The sequence below is a fragment of the Camelina sativa genome, chromosome 20 (assembly GCF_030686135.1).
Source record: "Camelina sativa cultivar CO46 ecotype springtype chromosome 20, ASM3068613v1".
In the NCBI taxonomy this organism is placed as follows: Eukaryota; Viridiplantae; Streptophyta; class Magnoliopsida; order Brassicales; family Brassicaceae; genus Camelina; species Camelina sativa.
In genome coordinates, this window is record NC_141899.1 from 6,473,426 (window position 1) to 6,498,399 (window position 24,974).

The 24,974-nt window shown below is 36.4% G+C and overlaps 5 protein-coding genes and 2 pseudogenes across 10 annotated transcripts in view; 3 read left to right on the forward strand and 4 right to left on the reverse strand.

Moving 5' to 3' along the window:
* LOC104769790 (UDP-glucose 6-dehydrogenase 3 pseudogene) overlaps window positions 1-24,974 on the reverse strand; it is a 94,969-nt pseudogene that overhangs the window by 41,505 nt on the left and 28,490 nt on the right. The window lies entirely within an intron of this gene.
* LOC104769778 (SPX domain-containing protein 4-like) lies at window positions 738-2,683 on the forward strand. Its single transcript, XM_010494064.2, has 3 exons — window positions 738-1,302; window positions 1,755-1,920; window positions 2,020-2,683. Exons 1-3 carry the CDS (start codon window positions 949-951, stop codon window positions 2,481-2,483), a joined length of 984 nt encoding a protein of 327 aa, XP_010492366.1. The 5' UTR covers window positions 738-948; the 3' UTR covers window positions 2,484-2,683.
* LOC104769779 (pentatricopeptide repeat-containing protein At5g15340, mitochondrial pseudogene) lies at window positions 2,654-4,682 on the reverse strand (annotated as a pseudogene). The gene has a single exon (XR_015593957.1). The product of XR_015593957.1 is annotated as a pentatricopeptide repeat-containing protein At5g15340, mitochondrial pseudogene (transcript).
* LOC104769780 (early nodulin-like protein 17) lies at window positions 8,545-10,229 on the reverse strand. The gene is made up of 2 exons (XM_010494067.3): window positions 9,626-10,229; window positions 8,545-9,131 (listed from the first exon to the last, which is right to left on the reverse strand). Exons 1-2 carry the CDS (start codon window positions 9,798-9,800, stop codon window positions 8,788-8,790), a joined length of 519 nt encoding a protein of 172 aa, XP_010492369.1. The 5' UTR covers window positions 9,801-10,229; the 3' UTR covers window positions 8,545-8,787.
* On the forward strand, window positions 12,742-17,159 carry LOC104769781 (DNA (cytosine-5)-methyltransferase DRM1). Its single transcript, XM_010494068.3, has 13 exons — window positions 12,742-13,004; window positions 13,303-13,360; window positions 13,459-13,587; window positions 13,720-13,833; window positions 13,930-14,041; window positions 14,125-14,174; window positions 14,296-14,395; window positions 14,488-14,534; window positions 14,618-14,704; window positions 14,860-14,956; window positions 15,094-15,191; window positions 15,741-16,454; window positions 16,554-17,159. The coding sequence occupies exons 2-13, from the start codon at window positions 13,358-13,360 to the stop codon at window positions 16,992-16,994; spliced, it is 1,992 nt and encodes a 663-aa protein (XP_010492370.1). The 5' UTR covers window positions 12,742-13,004; window positions 13,303-13,357; the 3' UTR covers window positions 16,995-17,159.
* LOC104769782 (uncharacterized) lies at window positions 17,202-19,305 on the forward strand. 4 transcript variants are annotated; one of them, XM_010494071.3, is made up of 6 exons: window positions 17,202-17,515; window positions 17,618-18,074; window positions 18,431-18,569; window positions 18,653-18,741; window positions 18,827-18,965; window positions 19,053-19,305. In XM_010494071.3, exons 1-6 carry the CDS (start codon window positions 17,380-17,382, stop codon window positions 19,182-19,184), a joined length of 1,092 nt encoding a protein of 363 aa, XP_010492373.1. In that variant the 5' UTR covers window positions 17,202-17,379; the 3' UTR covers window positions 19,185-19,305. The 4 variants fall into 4 exon arrangements, 2 of the variants coding, with proteins under 2 accessions (XP_010492373.1, XP_010492374.1); XR_015592173.1 differs by having other exon boundaries at window positions 17,211-17,515; window positions 17,618-18,088; XR_015592172.1 differs by having other exon boundaries at window positions 17,211-17,515; window positions 17,618-18,088; window positions 18,680-18,741.
* Window positions 19,502-24,960, reverse strand: LOC104772268 (putative ubiquitin conjugation factor E4). The gene is made up of 16 exons (XM_010496902.3): window positions 23,765-24,960; window positions 23,210-23,414; window positions 22,931-23,082; window positions 22,570-22,843; window positions 22,149-22,301; window positions 21,844-22,047; window positions 21,644-21,756; window positions 21,423-21,540; window positions 21,181-21,270; window positions 20,899-21,102; window positions 20,717-20,812; window positions 20,514-20,636; window positions 20,333-20,425; window positions 20,082-20,246; window positions 19,896-19,985; window positions 19,502-19,799 (listed from the first exon to the last, which is right to left on the reverse strand). The coding sequence occupies exons 1-16, from the start codon at window positions 24,625-24,627 to the stop codon at window positions 19,623-19,625; spliced, it is 3,120 nt and encodes a 1,039-aa protein (XP_010495204.3). The 5' UTR covers window positions 24,628-24,960; the 3' UTR covers window positions 19,502-19,622.

The window sequence follows — 24,974 nt, forward strand, 5'->3', positions numbered from 1 at the left end:
ATAATAGAATAGGTTTTTTTTTGGGGGTATATAATAGGTCTGCATGGCCGTTCAAGCCCGTGAGAGGTTCATCGTCTGACAATCAGGTGGACGATCTGGTTAAGAGCCACTTTAGAGAAGGTATATATAATACTAAGTATACTATATTATATAATACTATGTGTTATTTTCATGGATCTATCAAATCTCATGGTCATTTTATAAATGCATAATCGCAAGTTGCTGATTTTATTTATTTGCCGACAAATTTGCTGAATTTAGTACTACTATAATTCAATTGCCGGAGAAATCGAACAGAATCACTTGGTCTTCTGAAGGAAATTTTAATGATAATTTTGACGATTCGTTAGTGCCAATTCTTTTTTTTTTTTTTTTGAAAGTATCAATAGTCTGAAGTAAATTAATTCTGTATATCCATCAAATAGTATATCCATCAAATTAATTAAAAAAGTTACGTAAATCATTTTTTATAACTTTTATTCTTATATATCCATCACATTTTCTTCTACCACCAAATCACCAATGCACTATATTCTCTACAGTAGATCATCAATACTATAAATGAATAACAAATCAATTATAATTAGTAGATAAATACCATGTTATACTTTTTAAGTTGTAACTGAGTAAAATATATATATATATATATATATATATATATATATATATCAGATCATTTTAAAAACCAGTGAAATAAATCTGCTATTAAGCTTGCATCAAAATCCATATATATTCATATAGTATTCAATAAATATCGAATAAATTTGATTAAAAAAAAAAGGAATATTAGAAGAAAGGCATCCACGTCAACTTCATCAGAGATTCTATCTCTGTAAAAAGATTCCTCTCTTTTTATCATCTCTCTCTCTCTCCCTTCGTTCTTATCCAGCTCTGCACCACCATCGCAATCTCCATAAGCTCTCTCTGTCTCTCTCAGATCCAAACTACATGAAATTCGGGAAAGAGTTTCGTACTCACCTCGAAGAGACTTTGCCAGAGTGGAGAGACAAGTTCCTTTGCTATAAGCCTTTGAAAAAGCTTCTCAAATATTACCCCGATCTCCCTCCCTCTGATTCCCATCTCCTCGATTCTTCTTCCCGCCCCGTCTTTGCTGATACTACTAACATCTCTTCCGCTGACCACGACCACGACGAAGACGACGACGTTCTGGTTCTTCCCGCCGGCGTCGTCAGGCCTACCGAGGATCTCCAGGGCTCGTTTGTCAGGATTCTCAACGAGGAGCTTGAGAAATTTAATGATTTTTACGTCGATAAGGAAGAAGATTTCGTTATCAGATTACAGGTTTTTTTACTTCTTCCTCCTCCGCTTAATCCCGAATTGTTTACTGTAGCTTCAGGATTTTAAGTTAAGTTGGGAATATCTTAGATTCATGTGATTCAGAGCTAATTGGATCATTCCGTAGGTTATTTTCTGATTAGTCTTGAATCTGGTAATAATAAAATTGCCCTAGTTTTAGTTCTAGTGATGAATGATTTATAATCAAATTGGATCTTGTTTGTGTGTACTTCTCTTCAATAGCCCTGGTGAAGGCTTCTTGTGGTTGGTTGGATTGTATGTACTGATATCTTACTATAGTGGAACCAATAATTTGTTTTTACATTCGAGATCTTCTAATAGCTTGAAGTATTATGGTTGGTCTATGATCCTTGGTCATCTTCTTGGTTCTGCTTGTTTCAAGACGTATCCTGTTATGATCATGATTGAATTGTGTATGTTCATCACTTTGCAAACAGGAGCTCAAGGAAAGAATCGAGCTAGTTAAGGAGAAGAACAGTAGGAATGGGGACTTCGCTTCAGAAAGCGAGTTTAGTGAAGAAATGATGGGTATTCGCAGAGACCTTGTCACCATTCATGGCGAGATGGTCCTCTTAAAAAACTACAGCTCTCTTAATTTTGCAGGTATCATCATATCTTATTAACAAACAAAAAAAAAAAAATCCAAATCTTATTACACACTGTGTACTGTATATGCTGAATACATCTTGGATCTCTCTTCAGGACTCGTCAAAATTTTGAAGAAGTATGATAAAAGAACAGGTGGACTTCTACGTTTGCCTTTCACACAGTTTGTTCTCCATCAACCCTTCTTTACTACAGAGCCACTTACTAGGTTAGTCCGTGAATGTGAGGCCAATCTTGAGCTTCTCTTTCCCTCTGAAGCAGAAGTTGTTGAGTCCTCCAGCACAGCGCAAGCACAATCAAGCTCACATCAGAATCAATCCCCAAGAATCTCTGCCGAGACTTCCTCAACCCTCGGCGATGAAAATCTTGATATCTATAAGAGTACACTCGCTGCTATGAGAGCTATCAAAGGTTTACAAAAGGCTAGCTCCACTTACAACCCCTTATCATTCTCATCGCTTCTTCAGAACGAGGATGATGAGACGGTAACAGCTGAAAACTCTCCGAACTCTGGGAACAAAGGTGATTCAGATAAGGAAGACACTGGACCTTCCCGCTGATCAGCAGTGGTCACAATAGAATAATGCTCCTTTTTGGGTCATGATTTTGAGATTTTTTTGCTACTTGATACCACCCTAACTTTTTCATAAATTAACACATTTTTACGTCTTCACCTTTGCAGAGCAAAGCTTCTGTTTGAATTTGAATTGTAGTACAGTCGTTTTATAGATTTTCTAAGAAAAATTTCTTCATTGCTCAACTTTGTCTCATGTACAAATTCGTATGAAAAATAGTCTCAAGAACCTATATCGTTCGACGATATGTTCACCAATAGTCGGAACAAGAGCAAGAACCTCCCTTGAACTGATGAAATCTATTTCTATCTCTAATGATGATTTCTCGGTCATAGACCTTTGAGACCATCTTCATTGCAGAATGACAGTCCCGACATATCCTCAGATTCTTGAAGACAATAAGAGGTGTCCTCGGTTTTGTTTCCAGAAGCCCAAAACAGACGGCCAATTTCTCGCTGTGACAGCACAAAGCTTGCTCTTGTTCCTCCAAGTCACCCTCCGAATGAGAAACCAGGCCAGAGAGATCAGGGACATAACCAGCTGATCTTATCCGTTCGATCACTTCATTCAACTTCAAGTAAATCTCTTTCGTTCTCGGGTGTGATCTATCTCCTGAACTAAACCGATGTACTGAGTCATTAACATAAATGGAGCTCAAACCAGGTATCTTTCTGATGCCTCGGTTTCTCAAACTTCCCCTTAAACCATCTGCAATGTCACTCCTTCCTTCTGCAACATACATGTTAGACATAAGTATTTGGTATTCTGTGTTGCCTGGGCTCATCTGAACAAGCTTTTGTTTAATTCGTTCGGCTATATCCAGCTTTCCGTGGACGCTACACGAGCCTAGAAGTGAACCAAGGACAACTTCATTCGGAGGCACTGGCATTTCCTTCATCAAGATCTCTGCTTCTTCAATACGACCAGCTCGGCCCAAAAGATCTACCATACATGCATAATGGTCAACCTTAGGTTCCAAATTATAGAGCCTGATACAGTGGAAACATCGCCACCCTTCTTCTACCATCCCCGAGTGGCTGCAAGCACTTAAGACAGCAGTAAAAGTTAAGTCATCTGGCTTCACCTCTCTAACCATCTCTGGAAACATATCAATCACCATTCTACCTTTCCCATGCATTGCTAATCCGCTAAACAGGGCGTTCCATGTCACCACATTCCTCTTAGGCATCAATCTGAAGACTTTCATGGAAGAACCTATGTTTCCGCATTTAGCATACATATCAACCAATGACGTTCCCACCATCACATCATCATAAGTTACTTCCTCCCCCATCATTATTGCCTTCTTCAATGCATACACATGAACCCATCTACCAATTACAAGATTTCCAGATTGTGCACAAGCTGATAGCATTGAGCAAAGGGTGACAAAGTTCAAACCATGTCCACATCTAAACACCATATCAGCAAGAAGCTCCAATACTTCCTTTGTAAACCCAGCTCCCAAGTACCCAGCAACCATAACAGTCCAAGCAACAGCGTTTCTCTCAGGCATTTCGTTAAAAACCTCTCTTCCTCTCTCCAACCCTTCCCATTTGACAACTGTGTCCAAAACCACCGTCCATGAAACAACGCTCTTCTCCTCTAACACTTCGAAAATACGTTTGACTTCACTCACAAACCCACATTTCCCATACATATCCATCAAGGCATTACAAACTTTTACACTAGTTAAAAAACCCATCTTTACAACAACCCCATGTGCTTGTTCACCAAACTTCACATCTTCTGACTTAGAACACACGCCAAACAAGCAAACTACAGAAACATCATCAATCTCTACTCTTTGCTTTCTCATTTCCACGAAGAGATTCATCGAATCAAACAAGAATCCATACCGGGAAAAAGAGGATAACAAAGTGGTCCAATCAACATTATCTTTTTCTGACAGAGGAATTTCGTCGAACAGTTTATGGGCATTAACCATTTCACCGGAAGCTGAATAAAACTGGAAAAGCGCATTGCTAAGGTACGACTTGGGAGCTTTTCTCAATCCCGAAGTGGTTAAAACGGCGTGCAATTCCTTGCCGGGTCGGAGAAACGAGCGTTGTGCACATTGCCGGAGAAGGAAACGTACTTTTTGGTAGGATAAGAAGAAGCATTTCATAAGAGTATATTTTGTTGTTTCTCAAATCCTACAATGTTCAACGGTTCGAACTTGTCGTCTTCAGTTAAAGGTCTATTTTTATTTTTTACTTTTTGAACCTTTTGGGTTAATAAAGTTTACCTTTCTTTAGTCCAAATAAAATATATATATAGCAAACTCATTTTTGGGGGTCAACTTTAATCTAGCGGATGTGATTGTTTCTATTAATTCATCTAACAGTTTAAAACTATTAATGATCCCAACAGTTGCAAGTTTTTTTTTTCCAATAATCGTGTTTCTTCGTCGTATCTCCATCTTTTAAAAATGGCACCTATTAAACCCTTTGTTAATGATCTCAAAAGTTGCAATATTTCGGTCCAACAATTGTGTTTCTTCGTTGCACCTCCAGCTTTTCATGTTGGCACCTGTTAGTTTTCACATCATTTTGTTTTACACCTCTTTAATTTGTTTATGCAAAGTTGCAATGTCTTGATCTAACAATTTTGTTTCTTCGTCGTAACCCTAGCTTTCAATAGTTGCACTTGTTAGTTTTCGCACCTTTTTGTTTCACACTTTTTTGTTTCACATCTCTTTGTTATCACACTTTTTGTTTTTTTTAGATATACAGATTTTTATGGACTTTGAAAAGAGTTTTTGTTCTTTGAGTATTATTAATGATCTCACCCTTTGCTAATGATTTCAAAGTTGCAAAGTTTTGGTCCAACAATTTTGTGTATTCGTTGCACCTCCAGCTTTCCATGTTGGCACTCGTTAGTTTTCACACCCTTTTGTTTGACACCTCTTTGTTTTCACACCTCTTTGTTTTTATATATATACAGATTTTTATGGACTTTGAAAAGAATTTTTGTTCTTTGAGTATTATTAATGATCTTACCCTTTGTTAATGATTTCAAAAGTTGCAAAGTTTTGATCCAACAATTGTATTTCTTCGGTGCACCCCCAGTTTTCCATGTTGGCACCCGTTAGTTTTCACACCCTTTTGTTTTACACCTCTTTGTTTATATAAAGTTGCAATGTTTTGATCCAACAATTGTGTTTCTTCGTCGTACTCCTAGCTTTCAATGGTTGCACTTGTTAGTTTTCACACATTTTTGTTTCGCACCTTTTTGTTTCACACCTTTTTGTTTCACACCTCTTTGTTTTCACATTTTTTTAATATATATATATATATATACAGATTTTTATGGACTTTAAAAAGAGTTTTTTGTCTTTGAGTATGATTAATGATCTCACTCTTTCTTAATGATCTCAAAAGTTGTAAAGTTTCGGTCAAAAATTGAGTTTCTTCGTTGCACCTCCAACTTTATATGTTGGCACCCGTTAGTTTTCACACCCTTTTGTTTTACACCTCTTTATTTATATAAAGTTGCAATGTTTTGATCCAACAATTGTGTTTCTTCGTCATACCCCTAGCTTTCTATGGTTGCACTTGTTAGTTTTTGCACCTTTTTGTTTCACACCTTTTTGTTTGACACCTCTTTGTTTTTATATATATACAGATTTTTATGGACTTTGAAAAGAGTTTTTGTTCTTTGAGTATTATTAATGATCTTACCCTTTGTTAATGATCTCAAAAGTTGCAAAGTTTCGATCCAACAATTGTGTTTCTTCGTTGCACCCCCAGTTTTCCATGTTGACACTCGTTAGTTTTCACACCCTTTTGTTTTACACCTCTTTGTTTATATAAAAGTTGCAATGTTTTGATCCAACAATTATGTTTCTTCGTCGTACCCCTAGCTTTCAATGGTTGCACTTGTTAGTTTTCACACCTTTTTGTTTCGCACCTTTTTGTTTCACACGCACCTCTTTGTTTTCACAACTTTTTTTTTATATATACAGATTTTTATGGACTTTGAAAAGAGTTTTTGTTCTTTGAGTATGATTAGTGATTTCACTCTTTGTTAATAATCTCAAAAGTTGTAAAGTTTCGGTCCAACAATTGTGTTTCTTCGTTGCACCTCCAACTTTCTATGTTGGCACTCGTTAGTTTTCACACCCTTTTGTTTTACACCTCTTTGTTTATATAAAGTTGCAATGTTTTGATCCAACAATTGTGTTTCTTCGTCATACCCCTAACTTTCTATGGTTGCACTTGTTAGTTTTTGCACCTTTTTGTTTCACACATTTTTGTTTGACACCTCTTTGTTTTTATATATATACAGATTTTTATGAACTTTGAAAAGAGTTTTTGTTCTTTGAGTATTATTAATGATCTTACCCTTTGTTAATGATTTCAAAAGTTGCAAAGTTTCAATCCAACAATTGTGTTTCTTCGTTGCACTCCCAGTTTTCCATGTTGGCACCCGTTAGTTTTCACACCTTTTTGTTTTACACCTCTTTGTTTATATAAAATTGCAATGTTTTGATTCAACAATTGTGTTTCTTCGTCATACTCCTAGCTTTCAATGTTTACACTTGTTAGTTTTCGCACATTTTTGTTTCACACTTTTCTGTTTTTATATATATACATATTTTTATGGATTTTCAAAAGAGTTTTTTTTCTTTGAGTATTGTTTCACACCTCCAAGTTTAAAAATTATAAATTGTTTTTTTTAATTTATTAATCAACATGATTCACTCATCTTCGTTAAAATTTGGATTGTTTTACATATTGATTCTTTCATCAAACTTTTGTTTGGTATCATTTTCCATCTAACATGTATTGATCATCTCTTCCAAGTATTAATTTAGGTAATTAATTGTGATTTCTAATTTTTCATAGATTTATCATTTTAGTCAATTTGGTTGGTTGCAGCTATGAGCTCTTTCTCCCTGATTCTCTCATTATTTTTTATAAATTTCGATAGAATAGTGATTTAAATTTTGTTTTATGTGAATATCTTTCAAAATTAATTATCTGAGTATGATTAAGTAAACCTAGATTTATATATCTTTTAATATTATTATCTTCTTGTCACTGACTCAATTTTTCATTTTTATATATACAACAAAAATTTTATTTAACTAATTTGGTTGATTAATCTTAATCATTATTTATAACTTTGACACTATACAGTTAAAAAATTACCATAAAATTTCCACTCGAAATGTGAAATTAGCAATGTTAGTCATTTCAAATTTTCACTTTCCCGTGCGGTAATGCACGGGCCGACATCTTAGTTATTTACAAAAAGGATTAAAAAAATTGTTTTAATGACTCACATTTTTGGCTTTTATCTCTCATATAATCCTCATACAAAAAATAGAAATTACTAATTAGATAACTCAACTACTAGTAATATTTGGAGAAGAGGACGTTTCTGGTTATGGAGACCTGATGTTGTCACTAACCCGTAATCATATCCTCCACATTTGGGGTAATAGGTTAAAGTCGTAAACGTCTAAATTGTCACTGACAAAGACATACAACAACAAAAAAGACTAAAAATTCAACATTATGTAAAAATAGATTGTCGAGAATCTTCATTTTCATCAATGTACAATACTCCAAGTCCCCACCGATCAACCAACAACATCATTCTAGATTTCGTTTCTCAGGGGGTCCATAGGAAATTTACGCGTAATTCTTAAAAAAGAAAATATCCCTCCAAACAAAATTCAAACACAAATACACATAGCTAACATATCTAGTTTATTCTTAAGAATTTGGTTTCATATTTCGAACATATAAGAATAGTTTTTATCCATTTGGTTATAGATTTGACAGCTTTATGAAAAGGACGTGTGGTGGTTGGATTTTGATGCTATGCTACAATACGAACAATCACCAGATAATAAACTCACATGGAACAGATAAGCCAATGTTGAATATACGTTCAAAATAGAAATAAATATTTTATAATTTAATCCATAGTCCATACTCCATAGATAATCCCAAATACACACATCCTTTTTTTTTCTCAACAATTGAATTGAAACTCATCACACCTCCAACTCCAACTAAACAAGATTTTTGAATTATAAAGAAAAGATTAGGGATTAATTTTCTTAAATAAATCAAATACATATCTTTTTTTTCTCAACAATTAATTCAAAGACACACAAAAACAAAAGATTAAAAACCAAAAACAATCCAACATTACAAAAGAGATAGAAACTCAACTAAATTTAAAAGCTTTCCCTGAAAAGAATTTGAGGTGTTTTTTGTTTTTGTTTCAAATCGGTTTCGATTAAACTAAAGAACTCTTTCGAGGACACACACTACCACATCCTTGAGATCAAATCCCACATGGTAGGGAAAGCGAAAAGAGAGACAGGGATCATGAACTGAGCGAATCCAGTAACCATTGAAACTGAGCCAATGCTCTTGACAGGTGCAGATTTTGGTGGAGGAGGAAGCTTCTCGACTTTAACAGCAAGCTTCATGCCACCGTAACAGCCACCCTTCCCGTCGAGTAAGTAGTAATGTTTGGTCTGGTTGAGAGTTACAATGTCTCTCCCGGCTCCACGTGTCCAGTTACGTATTGGGTGGTCGGAGATACATCCTTCGTAGTCAGTCTTGTTCACTTCGAGAATGTTGTGTTGGTTTCTGTCGAACACGAAATCTGAGAACAAAAAGACCATTATTAGTTGCAAAGATTTGAGACATTTCTTGATTTGAAATCAAGATCTTTCCTTTTTCGAGCTAAAAATGGAAATGTATGATTTCAAGATTTCAACTTTTAACTCAGTGGGACACTGTTTATTAGACAACGAGCAGAGAGAGAGAGGAAAGAGCTATCCACTACTACTACTACGTCTCACAGTCTAAACAACCTTAAGAGTGTGTTTCAAACCAGATCTGGACTAATTAGGAAACAATTTTGAAAAAAAAAAAACAATGTGAATCAAATCTCTGTTTCCATTAGTGACCTTTTAAAGATTTGAAGGGGCATTGTATACAAGAAACTCGAAAAGCGTAAAAATTTTTGTAAACAAAAAAAAAAAGCTGAAAACTTTGAAACAAGAACTAGATTTTAAAAACCAAACCTATATTTGCAAATCAGATCTAATATATAAACAGATCCGAGAGAGTGAGGGAGAGAGGGAGAGAACGTACAGAGCCAGTCACCGAGGTAGAAGTGCTTGCCCTGAGCCCAGATGGTGTAGTTAATGTTTGGGTTCCAGAACTTGTTTTCGCCGACTGTATACTTCTTTGCCGTCACTCCCGGCATAGACGCCGCCGTTAGAAAAGCCAGCACCACCGCCACAATTAGCACCGTGAATCTCGCCATTTTTGTTTGCTCTCTCTCTCTCTCTCTCTCTCTCTCTCTCTCTCTTCTCCTTGCGCAATTTGTGATTTTAGAAAGTGTGGGCTACTAGTTGGGGTTTTTATTTCCTTTTTTCAACTTCTGTTATTGAATTATTAATGGAAACTTAAATAATAATAAAATAAATGGTGTTTTTTGACAACCGCGTAATATTTGTAATTTGTCCGAATTTTCTTTTTAAGTATTTTACAATTTATTTACCTCAATTGATTAAATGTTACATTTATTTTCTGTTAATACTATGGTGCTACTATATAGAATAAGTAAATTAATATACTACAGATTATGAAAGAAGAAGAAGAAGAAAAAACAGTCAAGGGGTTGAGGAGCTGACAAAAAAAGCATACTTTAGTTTAAAGAAATCCAGACATATCCAGAACATCACGCTCTATGTCTTCTATACTACACATTTATTAGTATTAGACTCTTCTTTATAAAAGTTGTTACTATTATTTATATCTTTTGTTTTCAAAATTATGATACAGATTATACGCTTTTTGCATGTGATGATGATATGGTTTTTGCAACGAACGTTCTACACTTTTTTGTTTCGCTGTCTCTTCATTGCTTCCTTTATTTTTCCCTATTCACATTTTTATGGATTTAATTTTTCTATAAGAACAAGTTTGAACTGGATCTTGAAATGGGCTTTTAAGATCTGTTAATAAAAGTCTAAAAGAAAAGGTCTATGAGAGCCCATCGTTATTCATGTAGGTTGTTGACAGGTTGTTTGGGTTAATGATATGGTGCTTTGAACGAGGCTGATATATATCTAAGTTTTTATACAAATTTTTAGGTTTGGGGTGACGTATTATTACCTTGTATAAGAGATAATATTAGGTGATGAAATGTTTGGTTAGTGCTATCAAGATAAAAAATGATAGTGAAAGTTTTGCTGAATTGTTCATATGTTTTTTTATAGATATGCAACGACCTCACAAAACAAATTAGTATATGATATGTAACGGCCTTTGACTTGTGCAGGTAGTGTACATGTAATTTTGTATATCCTCCCCATTTTTTTTTTGCACGGCTCTTTAACTTTTAAAATTACAATTTTCACCCAAAAGTTTCTCATAAGTCTCTCTGAAGAACCCCTAGGTATTGGAAAATTCATAGATGTGACCACAAATTTCTATAATATCCATTTTGTGATTTTTTTTTTAACAAAATTGAATATGAAAGTACCAACAAATGAAAAGATCTCTTTGAATTTCAAATGTAGATGAAAAATTAAAATTGTTATTCTATTAAACAAAACCAGGTGAATCATCAAAACAAGTTTTGTATAATGTTTATGAAATTAGGGTTATTTTGAGTAATATCAAAAATATGAGCTTCAAAGCTGAGAAAAGAATGAGAAATTGGGTTTTCTTGTAATTTTCTCTAAAAAAGCTTTGACTCTCTTCTTCGTCTTATTCAAAAGTTTTCATTTTTTTAGGTTGTGAAATGTAAAAAAAACACACAATTTCTGTGAACCGTGAATGTGATCGATTCCTCTCATTACAAATCTCCGGTAAGATTCCGTATATTTTATAGCGGTGTTTCCTCTCATCTCTTTGAAAGACCTTTACTTGCACTACATTCATGAACATAGGTCATGTATTGTAATTATATATATATATATATATATATATATATAGGTTTACAAACTGCAAAACTCATTTTTAGGAGTATAATTGAACATTCTTAAGTGCATCTTTTACAATTTATATCCAGTTTGAACGAGCCTAGATATCATCAATCACGTCCGAGGTTAGATTCGATGAAGTGTCATGGATGAATTTTTTTATACATTTTTAAGTTTGTTTTAAACGATATTTGAAAAAAAATCTGTGTATTTTTAAATAGCTAGCAATGATGATAAATTGTAAACATAGAAAGAAATGTTTAAATGCTTTAAAAGTTATAGAAAATTGTTGAACACAAAAACTGAAGCATTTATATTATCCAATGTTAATCACTAAATTTTAAGATTGGGAGTGTTCTTGAATTGGGAAATCAAAACATCATTTCTCAACAATTAAGAAATAAATGAGCAATAAATTGACTTCTATTCAGATATGATATCTCTTTTTAGGAACTTGTGACCAAATTTTATGGTAGTAATAGAGTCAATTTTAGTATAATTTTGTGTATTTTACCTGCACAAATAATTATCTCATATTTATTATCAATGTATAATTTTAAGAAGATAAAGACAAAAAATAGTGGATGCCAGCTAAAAATGAGTTGGCATCCACTAGATACTAAAAACATGAAGTTATTGTGAATTTATGCTAAAAAAGTATATATAATGATGAACTGATATCTGAGTTTTATACATTCTTTAGGTTTGGCGTGATGTATTATTACCTTTGTAAAAGAGTTTATTAGGTGATGAAATCTTTGGTTTTCGAAGTGCTATCAAAGAAAAAAAATGATATTGTGAAGTGTTGCTGAATTATTCATATGTTTTTATAAGATATGTAAACGACCTGACAAACAAATTACTCCTTTGACTTGTGCAGGTACATGTAATTTTGTATATCCTTTCCATATTTTTTTCTGTACGGGTCTTTAACTTTTTAAATTACAACTTTACCCCAAAGTTTCTCATAACTCTCTCTGAAGAACCCATAAGTATTGATATATTCATAGATGTGACCACAAATTTCTATAATGTCCATTTTGTGATTTTTGGTTAACAAAATTGAATATGAAATTAACAACAAATGAAACGATTTCTTTGAATTTTAATGTAGATGAAAAAGTAAAATTGTTATTCTATTAAACAAAACAAGGTGAATCATCAAAATAAGTTTTGTATAATGTTTATGAAATTAGGGTTATTTTGAGTAATAACAAAAATATGAGTTTCAAAGGTGAGAATAGAATGAGAAATTGGATTTTCTTGTAATTTTCTGTTAAAAAAGCTTTGACTCTCTTTGACTCTTCATCTTCTTCAAAAAGTTTCCTAATTTCTTCTGTATCGTCTCTCATATGTTCCCTCTGCTTAAATTTCTCAGTCTTCCTTTTTTTTTTTTTTTTATCTTCGTTTTAGGGTTTCATTCCATCGCAACTTTGTTCTGTTCACTCGCATTTGGCTACTCAGCTGAAATCTAGCTTTACCACAACCTCCGCAAGCAGCCGATCTCTCTCTCTCTCTCTCTCTCTCTCTCTCTCAGGGTACTCTCTGGTGTTTTCTTGCTTGTAACTTACATTGTTACGCATTTTTGACTTTTGATTTCTCGGACCTGATGACTGATCTCATTAAAGATTGATCCTTTTTTATGGGTTGTTGCACTTTATCCATGTCTATACATCGTTTTTGTTGGTTAAGACTTATAGGGGCTTAGAAAGCTGAAACATTCTCAAGCTTTAAAGATTGCAGTGAGGAAATGAACTTTTGTTAGGATTTTGATTTAGAAAGCAACTAATCTAATGGGTCGAGATTGAAATTGCACTCATGATTATATATTGGCAGGTTTTGTTGTTGTTGGGGAACAGTACTGGTAAATACATCGACGTTTACTGCAGAAATGGTATTGTCACCACCTTTGTTATCTATCAGCAGTTGTGATTCTGGAAATGAAAACGGTAAAAGTTCCAAGTTTTCTATGTTTGTTCAATGTTGCTTTAGGTGGAACATTCTGGTGGTGATGACAGTGATGAGATTTGGAATTCAGATGATGAACTTGAACGTGAGATAGATAACTATCAATCTTCTCCGATGCATTCTATGTCTGAGACATCAGGTGGACCTGCTGGTGTAAGTGCTTACTGAATCCTAAAGAAAAATTTCAATACTAACTTGTTTCTTTCACGCTGAAGCAATAATAGCTTGTCTCTTTCACGCTAAAGAACAAGTTTCTTTTTTAATGTTTGTTCAATGTTGATTTAGGTGGAACATTCTGGTGGTGATGAGATTTGGAATTCAGATGATGAACTTGAGATCGATAACTATCAATCTTCTCCCGTGCATTCTATGTCTGAAACCTCAGGTGGACCTGCTGGTGTAAGTGCTTACTCAATTTCTTAAGAACAATTGCAATTCTAACTTGTTTCTTTCACGCTGAAGCAATGATAACCGTGTTTTTGTTTTTGTGATTAGACAACCTCGCCAGACTTTATTCAGAAGGGAATCTCTGATGAGATGTTTGCTAGTTTTATTGAGATGGGGTTTCCAAGTGAAATGATTGTTAGAGCAATTGAAGAAACTGGTGGTGAGTCTATTTTCTGATTTGTGTAATATCTGAGATATGCATTTCTGAATTCTGTCAATCGATGAGATGTTAATAATTTGCAGGACCGACTTCAGAACCTATGCTGATTCTTGAAACTCTCTTCAAGTTTTCTGTGAGTCTCCTATTTGGCGTAATTTGTCATGTTACTTTGATTTTCTATATTTTCATTTCATGTTCATGGTCACAAAGTGCTTGTATCTAATTTTAATTCCACTTAATGTTTATTTGTGAAGACAAGCGATGAACCTAGTTCTTCAAAATCCAAAGTTATCAATCATCTTATTGGGATGGGGTTTACTGAGGAAAATGTCTTAAAAGCTATACAAGAATACGGTAATGACATATCTCTTTGCTCTTTTTTTTTTTCCAGGAATTGTGAAATCTTTTAATGAGGTTTTTACTGAACTTTCCCTGATACTATGCAGGAGACGAAAATATTGATGAGTTAACAAATGCACTTCTTACTTATGCTGTAAGTAAACATTACAATTAAATTGTATGTTGACATGAAAATTTAGTATTTCATGTAATAGAAGGTCGTTACTGTTTCATTAGGAGGTGGAGAAAATGAGCGAACCAAAAGAAGAGAACATCAACACTAATGATGATGACAATCTCTATACATTATCCTCAGATGATGAGGTACAATTTTTCAATCCAAGTTTCAAACCTTTACTTGGTTATAACATTTTCTGCATAATTTTTTACATTCAATACAATGCTCATGTCTTACATTTTTAAGAAGTTGATTGTGTATGACTGTATGTTGTCTTCTTATCTGTTTTGGAAAATGACAGGGTAAACTAAACTACTCGAATGAAGATAGTATACTCCACGATTTGATCAAGATGGACTATTCGAGGGAAGAAGCTGCTAAAGCTATAGAGAGATGTGGTACGCTCTCGATTAATTATTTATCAATATACTTCAAAAATTTCTTATCTTTCTGTTTAGATCTGTTAGACGTTTACTTGTTCATCGATCCAATTAGCATCCTTGCAAGTATTCACGTTTCTTCTCAAACTGTACAGGAAAGGATGCAAGTGTGGAAGAGGTCGTAGACTTCATTTGTGCTGCTCAGATGGCACGGCAGTTCGATGAGTTTTTTGCAGAACAAGATAAAAAAGAGGTAATAAGTCTAAGTCTCTTGAGTTCTGCATAAAGAGGTAAAAAGAGGTAAAAAGAGGCAAAACCTGTGTTGTTAACTTTATGCAGAACCTCAACTTGATTTTGTAATACAATGCCTGAGATCGTTGTTCTGTGTTGCATTCTTGTAGATATTAACTGTAGCTTTCAAATTTGAAAAGCTCTTGGATTGTGATCTTTGCATAATTTTACCTCTGATAGTTTGAACTCTGGATGTCCTTGGCCTTGGCTATTTTTTATTCGATCAGATGCTTTGGTTTGATATTACAGTTTGATGCCTTTTTCTAGTTCTACTCAATGTTTCACAGAATGTTACTAATTGCTTCCTCAACTCTCGTTGTTTTTGCCTGTGTTAATACTGGTTCAGTCTTTCTTTCAGAACATGTAATTACTTCAATTTGCAGCTGATGTAGGTAGTACACTTCATTTGTGTTATAACTGTGTGTGGCTAAATAGAAGAAAATTACCAAAACGGCAGTGAACTTTTGCCTAGATTATGCAGTTTCTCATGCTTGACTCTTTGGTTGTGCAGCTTATAACTAACAGCAAAAAGAGGCGAGTATACAATGAGCCATCAAGAAGAGAGAGAAAGCCGAACACTGCCACGGCCAATGACGAGCTCATCCGTCTACCAAATCCGATGATTGGGTTTGGTGTCCCTAATGAACCTGGACTTATGAAACACAGACCAGTCCCAATTCCCGATGTTGCTCGTGGCCCACCCTACTTTTACTATGAGAACGTTGCAATGGCACCTAAAGGTGTTTGGGCCAAGATTTCCAGCCACTTGTATGATGTCATGCCAGAATTCGTTGATTCTAAGTATTTTTGTGCCGCTGCAAGAAAAAGAGGTTATGTTCACAACCTCCCAATCCACAACCGATACCAAATCCAGCCTCCACCACACTACACCATCCAAGAAGCCTTTCCATTGACCAAGAGATGGTGGCCCACTTGGGATAAAAGACGGAAGTTGAACTGCTTGGTCACATGTATTGCCAGTGCTCAGCTTACAAACAGACTACGTGATAAGCTTGAGAGACATGATGGAGTGCCACCTGAAAGTGTGCAGAAAGAAGTCCTTGCGAGTTGCAGAAAATGGAATCTGGTCTGGGTGGGTACGAACAAACTTGCCCCGCTTGAGGCAGATGAGATGGAGAAGCTTCTAGGCTTCCCAATAGATCACACTCGAGGAGGAGGAATGAGTAGAACTGATCGCTTCAAGTCTTTAGGCAACTCGTTTCAGGTACATTCAATTACTTAAGGACCTCTCTGTCAGTTCAGTTTTCGTTTGAAAGTCTTTGGTTGGTTCTAAACTTGTGTGTTTTTTTATCCGTTTCTTTAGGTTGATACTGTTGCATATCACTTGTCTGTCCTCAAGCCTTTGTTCCCGAATGGAATCAACGTTCTTTCACTCTTCACGGGGATTGGCGGTGCAGAAGTCGCACTCCATCGTCTCAAGATTCCAATGAATGTAGTTGTGTCTGTGGAGATTTCAGACGTAAACCGAAACATCTTGAGTGACTTTTGGAAGCAGACGAATCAGAGGGGAATATTGAGAGAGTTTAGTGATGTTACAAAGCTAGACAACCATACCATTGAGCGACTTATGGAAGAGTATGGAGGGTTTGACTTGGTCATAGGAGGAAGCCCTTGTAATAATCTTGCCGGAGGTAATCGGATCAGTAGAGTTGGACTTGAAGGAAGTCATTCGTCTCTCTTCTTCGAATATTGCAGGATCCTCGAGACGGTTCGAAACAAATCAGCAGACATGAGGAGGAGATGAAGACTTTGAAGTCCCAAGTTGTTCTGATTTGAAAAAAAAAACACGTAGCACGTTCTAAGTGATTCAAAGTTGTAATTTTGCAGATTCTTTTTGTGCCTTCTCTCCACTGTAGTAAGGTTTACTATTACTGCAAGAGTAATAATACTAAATCGAAATTACACTAAACCAAATCGAACCAATACTAAACCGAAATTATTACACTACACTGACCACTTTATCTTGGTCGGTTCGAGACGGTGGTCGTTGAATCGGAGCCAGAGCCTTGGGACTGTGTGTGTGTCTCTCTGCTCTGTGATTTATCTTCTCCATTTTCGAATTCTTGAAAACTAAATCAAACAAGCTCTTAAACCTCAAGCTCCGATACTGGCAAGTGGCAAAGCAACACATGAACTCCTGCAAATTCCTTATCCGTTCCTCAATCTCATCTTTTGGATTCGTTCATCTTCCAAACCCTAGTTCCTCCATTACCTTTATCTCAGTTCGTGCTTTCTCTCCTCTCTCCGTTCTCCCTCCAAATCCATGTACTCACTCTCTCACTCTTTCCGTCTAAAGTTTCAACCTTTATGTTTTGCAAATTCGTTTGATTTCATGTATTGATGTTGATGCAACTTCTCGCCTTACAGGCATTGGAACAGCTCGACGCACGTTTCGCTCTACGACATTCGCGCAGTGTTATGGAACTGCGGCGGCTCTTTTACCGGAAGATTCTCCCAAGGATACTTTGAAGGAATTGCTAACAACTAATCGTGATGAGGCGTCGAGAAGCATGATGAAGATGGAGCGGAGGAGCATTTTGAGCGATGGTGAGGGTGGTTGTAGAGGGTCATGGTTCCCATACGAGGATAGGTTCAAGTGCGGTGAGGTGGATCTTAGTAGCCGTGAGGTGTTGGAAGCGGTGAGTCCTCATATGATGGAAGAGAGGGTAGATAGGTTTAAGCGTGTGGTGGAGAATCGAAGCTTCTCGGTTTGTCTTGTGGTTGAAGGTCTTGCTGACTTTGGAAACATCTCTGCTACGTTCCGCTCAGCTGATGCGTTAGGGATTCAATCTGTACATGTTGTTTCCTGTGACAGCTCCAAAAGGTGCCCACTTTGAGGTTGGCATTTTCTGTTTCTTGGTTCATAGGATTAGTTGGCAGTTATGTTTCTTGGATCATAGAATGGAATAAGAGAGGATCATTACATTTCCCCTGCTTTATGAGTTGGAATCTACACAGTGTAATAGAGTCCAAAATTGGAGTCATAAGTTAGAGATTGATCATAAGTTGGCTTTTGGTTCATACCCTTTAATGGATTCTTACCGTGTCTTGAACTGTGTACTGATACAAGAGTCATAGGTGATCACTAATAGTTGACTAAAATGTACAATAGGTTTGATCACATTTTGTGAATTCAAATACTGGTTTATGTGTGTGACTGTGTATTATGTATGTGTGTAGGTATAACGGAAATCGCCATGTGAGTATGGGAGCTGAGAAATGGCTGGACATCGAGTTTTGGGACACACCTAAAGAATGTTTCGAAGTTTTGAAGTCTCGCGGTTACAGAATTGCCACAACTCATTTGGGAATGGACACAGTAAAAAATCCTTTTTTGTATCTTCTTCTTGTCACCATTATTGATGGGGTAAAATGAATGTATGTTAGTAGTACGCATGACAGTTTATTGGTGTGGTAAATATCTCACAGGTTTCCATTTACGATATGGACTGGTCATGTCCAACAGCAATAGTTGTTGGAAACGAGGGAAAGTAATAATGTCATCTCTCAATTTCAATCAGCAATAGTTTTTGGAAACAGGTTCAGGATTTCTTAATGTTTGCGGTTAATTTGCAGGGGAATAAGTGACGAAGCGTTGGAGTTATCAGATCTGTGTTGTAGCATTCCGATGAACGGAATGGTTGATTCATTCAATGTCTCAGTGGCTGCAGGGATTCTGATGCACCACGCAGTCTCTGACAGAATCACTCGTCTGGTAAACCGATTGACACTGCTACACAATTTATTTTAAGTTAGCTTTCTTCAGTTCAGTTATGCTTATTACATTTTATGGTTTGAACAGGGGAGTCATGGAGATCTGTCGGAATCAGAGAAAGAGATATTGACGGCTGAGTTCTCACTTCGTCACAGTAGAAGCTCAATTAGCATTGCTTACGAATTTGCTAAACGTAAACGACACTCTGCTTCCTTCTAATTTTGAAACTGTATTCTCTTTTTCTTTCCCTTCTCCGTGTTATAGGCTTCACATTGTTGCTTTGCCCTGTAATCAAATATTTTTTTTGTCATATGAGTCTTACAGACATCCTTCCATCGAACGTATTAGTGTCGATTCAACAGTCTTATGCATCCATGAACGCACGTAAAAATACATAGAAACTCAGTAAACATCGAACTTGGGCTACTCTGAAACAGTTCCAAACATGATGATATGGCCATTTAATAGTATTTGCTCCATAATTTTTTACTTACTGTTTTTTTTCACCGAGACATGAAACTGCCCTAAGACATAAATTAACAAGCTGAAGACATAATATTAAAGTCACAATTCTAATAGAAAAGAAAGCCTAACAAAAAAGTATTAGAAAAGAGTGTTTCTGCTGCCTCTGTTATCATTCTGTTTGGAACACATAAATTAATCAATTAACATATTACTGCTTGTCGTCTGTATCCTCTCCTTGTTGCTGCTATCTTCTCCACTTGTCCGTTTCTTAGACTGATGCGACTTAACAAACTCATCGATTTTCGTCTTCAACTCGATGTCCGGTATCAACATATCCGATGTCAAATGTGCTCGGTTAAATGGATCATGCTGCGGCAGAAATAAGAGGATCAGATTCAAAGCCAAAATCATCAAACAGAGAAAGGGAGGTGCGTAATTGATCTTCAATGTGTTAGATATGCTTACATTGTCGCTGAGAAGATGACGTTGGATGATGGGTCGATCAACTGTGATTCTTGAGCTTGGAAGTATCACTGGATCTCTCATTAGTGTGTACTGCAAAAAATAAAAACAAGAACAGACTTTAGAGCATGTTCCTGAGATGAGATTTTAGGTTTCTCTTAAATGAGTTTTTCTTTCACAGATAAAGACCTGAATTGGGTCAAGGAACTCGTCAGGTATTTCGCCAAGTGCAGCTTCAGCATCCAGAGCTTCAGAAGCAGCAGCTTTGGCTTTTGTGCCTAACTCCATAAACTCTTGAATGATTCTTCCTTCTTCGCCTATTCTCCTAAGCACATCTGCTCCTGCGTTGAATAACTGCAAAATAACCGGGACTTGTTTCGTTCAGTAGAGACAGATAGATTATGATGAAAAGAGGATTTGGTTAGGAAGGAGAATCTGACCTGTTCGTTATATGATCGGCCATCACTGGATATGGCACCAGGGAATATGTTTTCTGAGTCTCCTCTAGCGAGATTAACATATATGCGAACAATCTTCAAAGTTCATGAAAGTAATCACAATTATATTCAGTAAGTTTTTCACACATTTGGCGAGGAGACTTGAGTAATAGTCATCACTAACCTGTTTAAGCAACTGTTTTGGACGGAACTCATACTTCTCGGGATCTTTCAAGCTTAATGATTTACGCTGTGGACCCACGAGTTGTAGCAAGAAGTAATTAAGCATATTCGCAACTCTCTCAACCTGGATAAGTACAAACAAACAAACTCTTCAGTTGGGTAATCCTCGGGTAGGTTTCCATTTCAGGAATAGGGTCAGGTTACCATCTCAGGGAGTAGAAACGGGGCAGTGATCTCCTCAGATGTAAATGCAAGCATAGTCACATCTTCATTTGCCAGCTTCATGTCGATTCTAACAATCTGCAGAGCAAAGTAAAGTTCTTTAGTGCATTGTGAATCAAGTAAATAGTAAGAAACAAGATATAAGAGTTGACAATCCAACTAACATTCTCCTGAGAATGGAAAAGTCTTGTTCTCTCCTGCCTCTCTTGAGTTGGTCTCTGCTCCCATTCTGCAGTGTTCGACATCTCTGCCTCGATTTGTTTAATCTCGAGAATTTTGTTCAGACTCTCATCTAGAAGATAGATGCTATCATTGACTAAGAAGTTTAAGAAGTTCAAGTACACGCCCTTCTCTTCATCTTTTGCAATCTGTAACACATCAAATTTAGCAACACTGGAACATGGTAATTGAAGTTCAAAGACATGGCCAGCTTATTAAGAATTTACCCGTCTCCAAGCATTCCGGTGACTAGGCACCTGCCAGAGATACTCCAAAAGCTCGGCAATGTTGTGGCGAATATTGAACTTGTCATAGAACTGTATTTGGAAAACTAGATTTCAGTTACATTAAAAGCAAGAACAAACAGCCATTATGGCTTCCAGAGCTAACATATTCGGTACTGTGCAATAGAGAGAAGCTCGTTACTCCAGAAATATTATAGCCACTAAACAAACTCTCTTGCAATCACCTGAGTGTGTGAACCCGTGAACTCAATGTCCACATATAGTTTCAGTAAATTCCTGACAAGATACTCGAGCGATAACTGATGCCCCTCAAAAAGAGAAGATGTGGCAGATGAAGAACCACTGCAAACAAAAGTTGAATTGAGATTGGTGGAACACGTTACTGCAGAACTTGTTGCATTAGCAACACAAATTGAGGTTTTTATAGCTTTCGTGAAGAAATCACCTTGAACGAGGCATCCAGCAGTTCAGAACTTCAACCATTTTTGCTCTGAGATACGGGTTTCTAACATATTCAGGACTTGCCATGAACATAATTATGAAGTTCATAAAGTCGTCCTTAAGAAAAGAGAACAACCATCATCAGTGCGAGTAAAAAGATAGAATTTCACCAGACGATTAATGCAAGATACAAAGTAAGCATACCAGTGGTACACCATCCAAAGCTTTGGGAATTCTTGAAGCAAATATCAGTAACTCCATTGCGTCTTCAACAAAATGCTCAGGCATACAGGAGAATTCCATGGGACAAGTTGACGGTAAAGGCATCTTAAAGCCACCAGCTAGTCCAACTAACCAAACAACCACTAGGCGATAGAAAGACAGAGCTCGCTGAATAAAATCGCCATCCTTCAATAAAGTATAGAGAGATAAAGTAGCTATTACTATCATGTTATCGGTCCAGAGAAAAAGGCAAACACGTTGTCAGAGCAGAGAATATGATTACAAACCCTCAATATTTGGGCCTCATGGCAAAGTTTTTCCTGAGAATACAGCTCTAGTTCTTTTTCCATTCGGGATATATCAAGTTCCAACTGTGGAGAAGGTGCTTGATCTCTCATGGCTTTTAGTTGTGCAAGATTATCTTCACCTCTCGAGATGTCCTACGTCATGCGGGAAAGAGAAAAGTAAAGAACAATACAATAACAATCATCTGCAAATTCAGGCATCAAGGACTCTTTCACAATCAAAATGTGAGACTAAGTTCAAGTTTCACTAAAGCCCCTTCTCATTTTCACTAACAAACGCCTTGAAAACACAATATGTCACCAAAATCAAATAAGAGCTTTCGGCAAATAATTTATCACAAATCATTTTTAAATGTCCAAAATCTTCAATATTTTGGGTTCGGAAAACTGTGATGATGGTTACCTGAGAAAGATGTTTAAAGTCAGAGAGTGCTTTTAGGAGACCCAAACTAAGGACCCTTGCAGTCATAAAGAAGCATTCACAAATGAAAGTGTATTTAGTTGCTGGCTTTGCATTTTTCCCAGAAGCATTACTACTAGAACTTGTGGCTTCTTTGGATTGTAACAAGCGACTTTTGTTCCCGTTTTCTTGCCCAGCACCATTTGCGTTTGTCGTAGCATCTTTGTCAACCCACTCAGAAACTTCTTCGGATGATGCATGGAGAGCAGTCAAGTCGCTGGTGTGGATCATAAATAATTTTGCTCATCACGATAATATAAAAATCCAGTGAGGAAATACAAGTAGAATATTTTGAGGACCATACCTTAATTTTAAGCGATGGCCACAGAAAGCATATTTTGGATCAATCTTATCCCTTTTAGTTAAATGCGGGTCTAAAAATGGTTCACAGAGCCGGAGCATAACTGCACTGAGGTTAACAAACATGCCTGAGCTAGCACAAGAGACTGGATCAACCTGTCATACAAGACATACATATTACAAATGCTGGTTTGAGCAAAAAAGACAAATACCAACTTGATGAAACCGAGAGAAGACAAGAACAATTCATAAAAAAAGATTTCTTTTAAATACGAATGTTTACCTGTATATGGCCTCTAGATGCATTTGCATTGATCACCTCTGCAAGAAACTGTAGAACACACTCACGGGTATCGGTACTTTTAAGTAAAATCATCAGTACATCATGCAACTCGCTGTACAATATGTTCATAAACTTTTTAATTGTGGAGAAGGATGATAATAAATCTGCGGGACGACGTTCCGATGCTTCAGAGAAACACTGCTGCCTGATATCCACAAAAACAATAGACATATATTAAGAGAACCCTTAAATTTGCAGACAACACAATATTCCAAACTTAACAGAGAGCTTACTAATGTTTCTGTTGGTTATGTCCACTGATCACCTAACCTAACTATGCTGGATGTGTATAATCATGCTTTATGTATATCACCTAGCAGTGTCATCTTACAAGCCAACTACATGTTCTTCTTTACTTTTTTTGATCAAGTCTCTACTATGAATGAGTAAAGGTAAATAACAATTCTTACTATCCAAACTACCTCAATAACTAAAACCACCCAAAGATTAGAGAATTCTAAGAAAGAGAAACGAGAAATATAAGTTCGAACTCACCCAACATCAGGTTGACTCTTGAAAAGCGTATTATCAGGCAGTGCACTAATATGGAAGAAAGGGCCGAGAATGCTTGTCAACTCCATGGCTCTACCGTTCATATAGGCGCCACGTGGAACCCACCACTCATGACTAACAAGAGATTTAGCTCCTACTGGTAAGCTAACAAGATACTTGAGTGCACTCAATGGTGGCTGGAAATCTCCAAGCACTGATACATTAATAACCGTAGACCTCAAATCCTCGTAAAGCTCCTTTAAAATTGGGTCCAAGCTATCAAAATCCGAGTCTTTGAAAAACTCATCCAAAAACCCCGGAGGAGCCTGAACCCCACTGCTACTACTTCCAAACATATCCAACGAACCAGAACCAACCTCGGCGAAAATCAACGGCAGCAAAGGAGACTTGTTCTTCTTCTTCAGCCTAGTATCAAGTCCACCGCTGCTAGGTGTATCCGCGTTGCCAAACATGTCAGGATTGGCCAAGTGAATCCTACAGTAAGAAACAGCGAGCTTCTTGGCCTGTTTAGTGACAATCTCCATCTCCGATCTAAGACTCTTGTCCTTCATAGACTGGATTTTCTTCGATTCGTCGTGAGCACGACGGTAGCAACCGAGTAGGTAAGGGAAAGGCGGCTCCGCGGATGAGAAGTCGCCGGAGAGACGATCGATTAACACTCTCTCCATCAGATCACGAGAAAGCAAAAGCTCTTTGCCTTCGCTGAGAACCTCAGCGGCTGTCATCTCCAAGTAAACAATACGAGGATCGGAATCAGCTGATTCCGTTAGGGTTACATAAAGTATCTTCCGGAGGATTATATCCTCGATTTCAGCCGGCGATCTCTGTGGTTTACTCGTCGCCATTGATTTCTCTGAATCAAATCCAACACTTGAAACCTCGATTTGAGATTAATAGAATTTTTTTTTTTTTTTTTTTTTGGCTAAACTTGTATCACCGATGAATCAGAGAGCGAAACAGTTGGGACTTGGGACTTATCAATTGAAACTATAAAATAAATAAATAAATATTGAAAAATCAAAATTCACGAGAAACCATGGCGAGAGATTTGGAAGAAATTTTCTGGGAGTAGGTTTTTTCTTTTGGAGTCTCTGAATGAGCTTTGGGCAAGTCCTGAACTTGACAAAAAGTCTATATATCGATATACGTAACGTCGTACTTCTTTAACGGCGTCGTTCTTTTAATACTATAC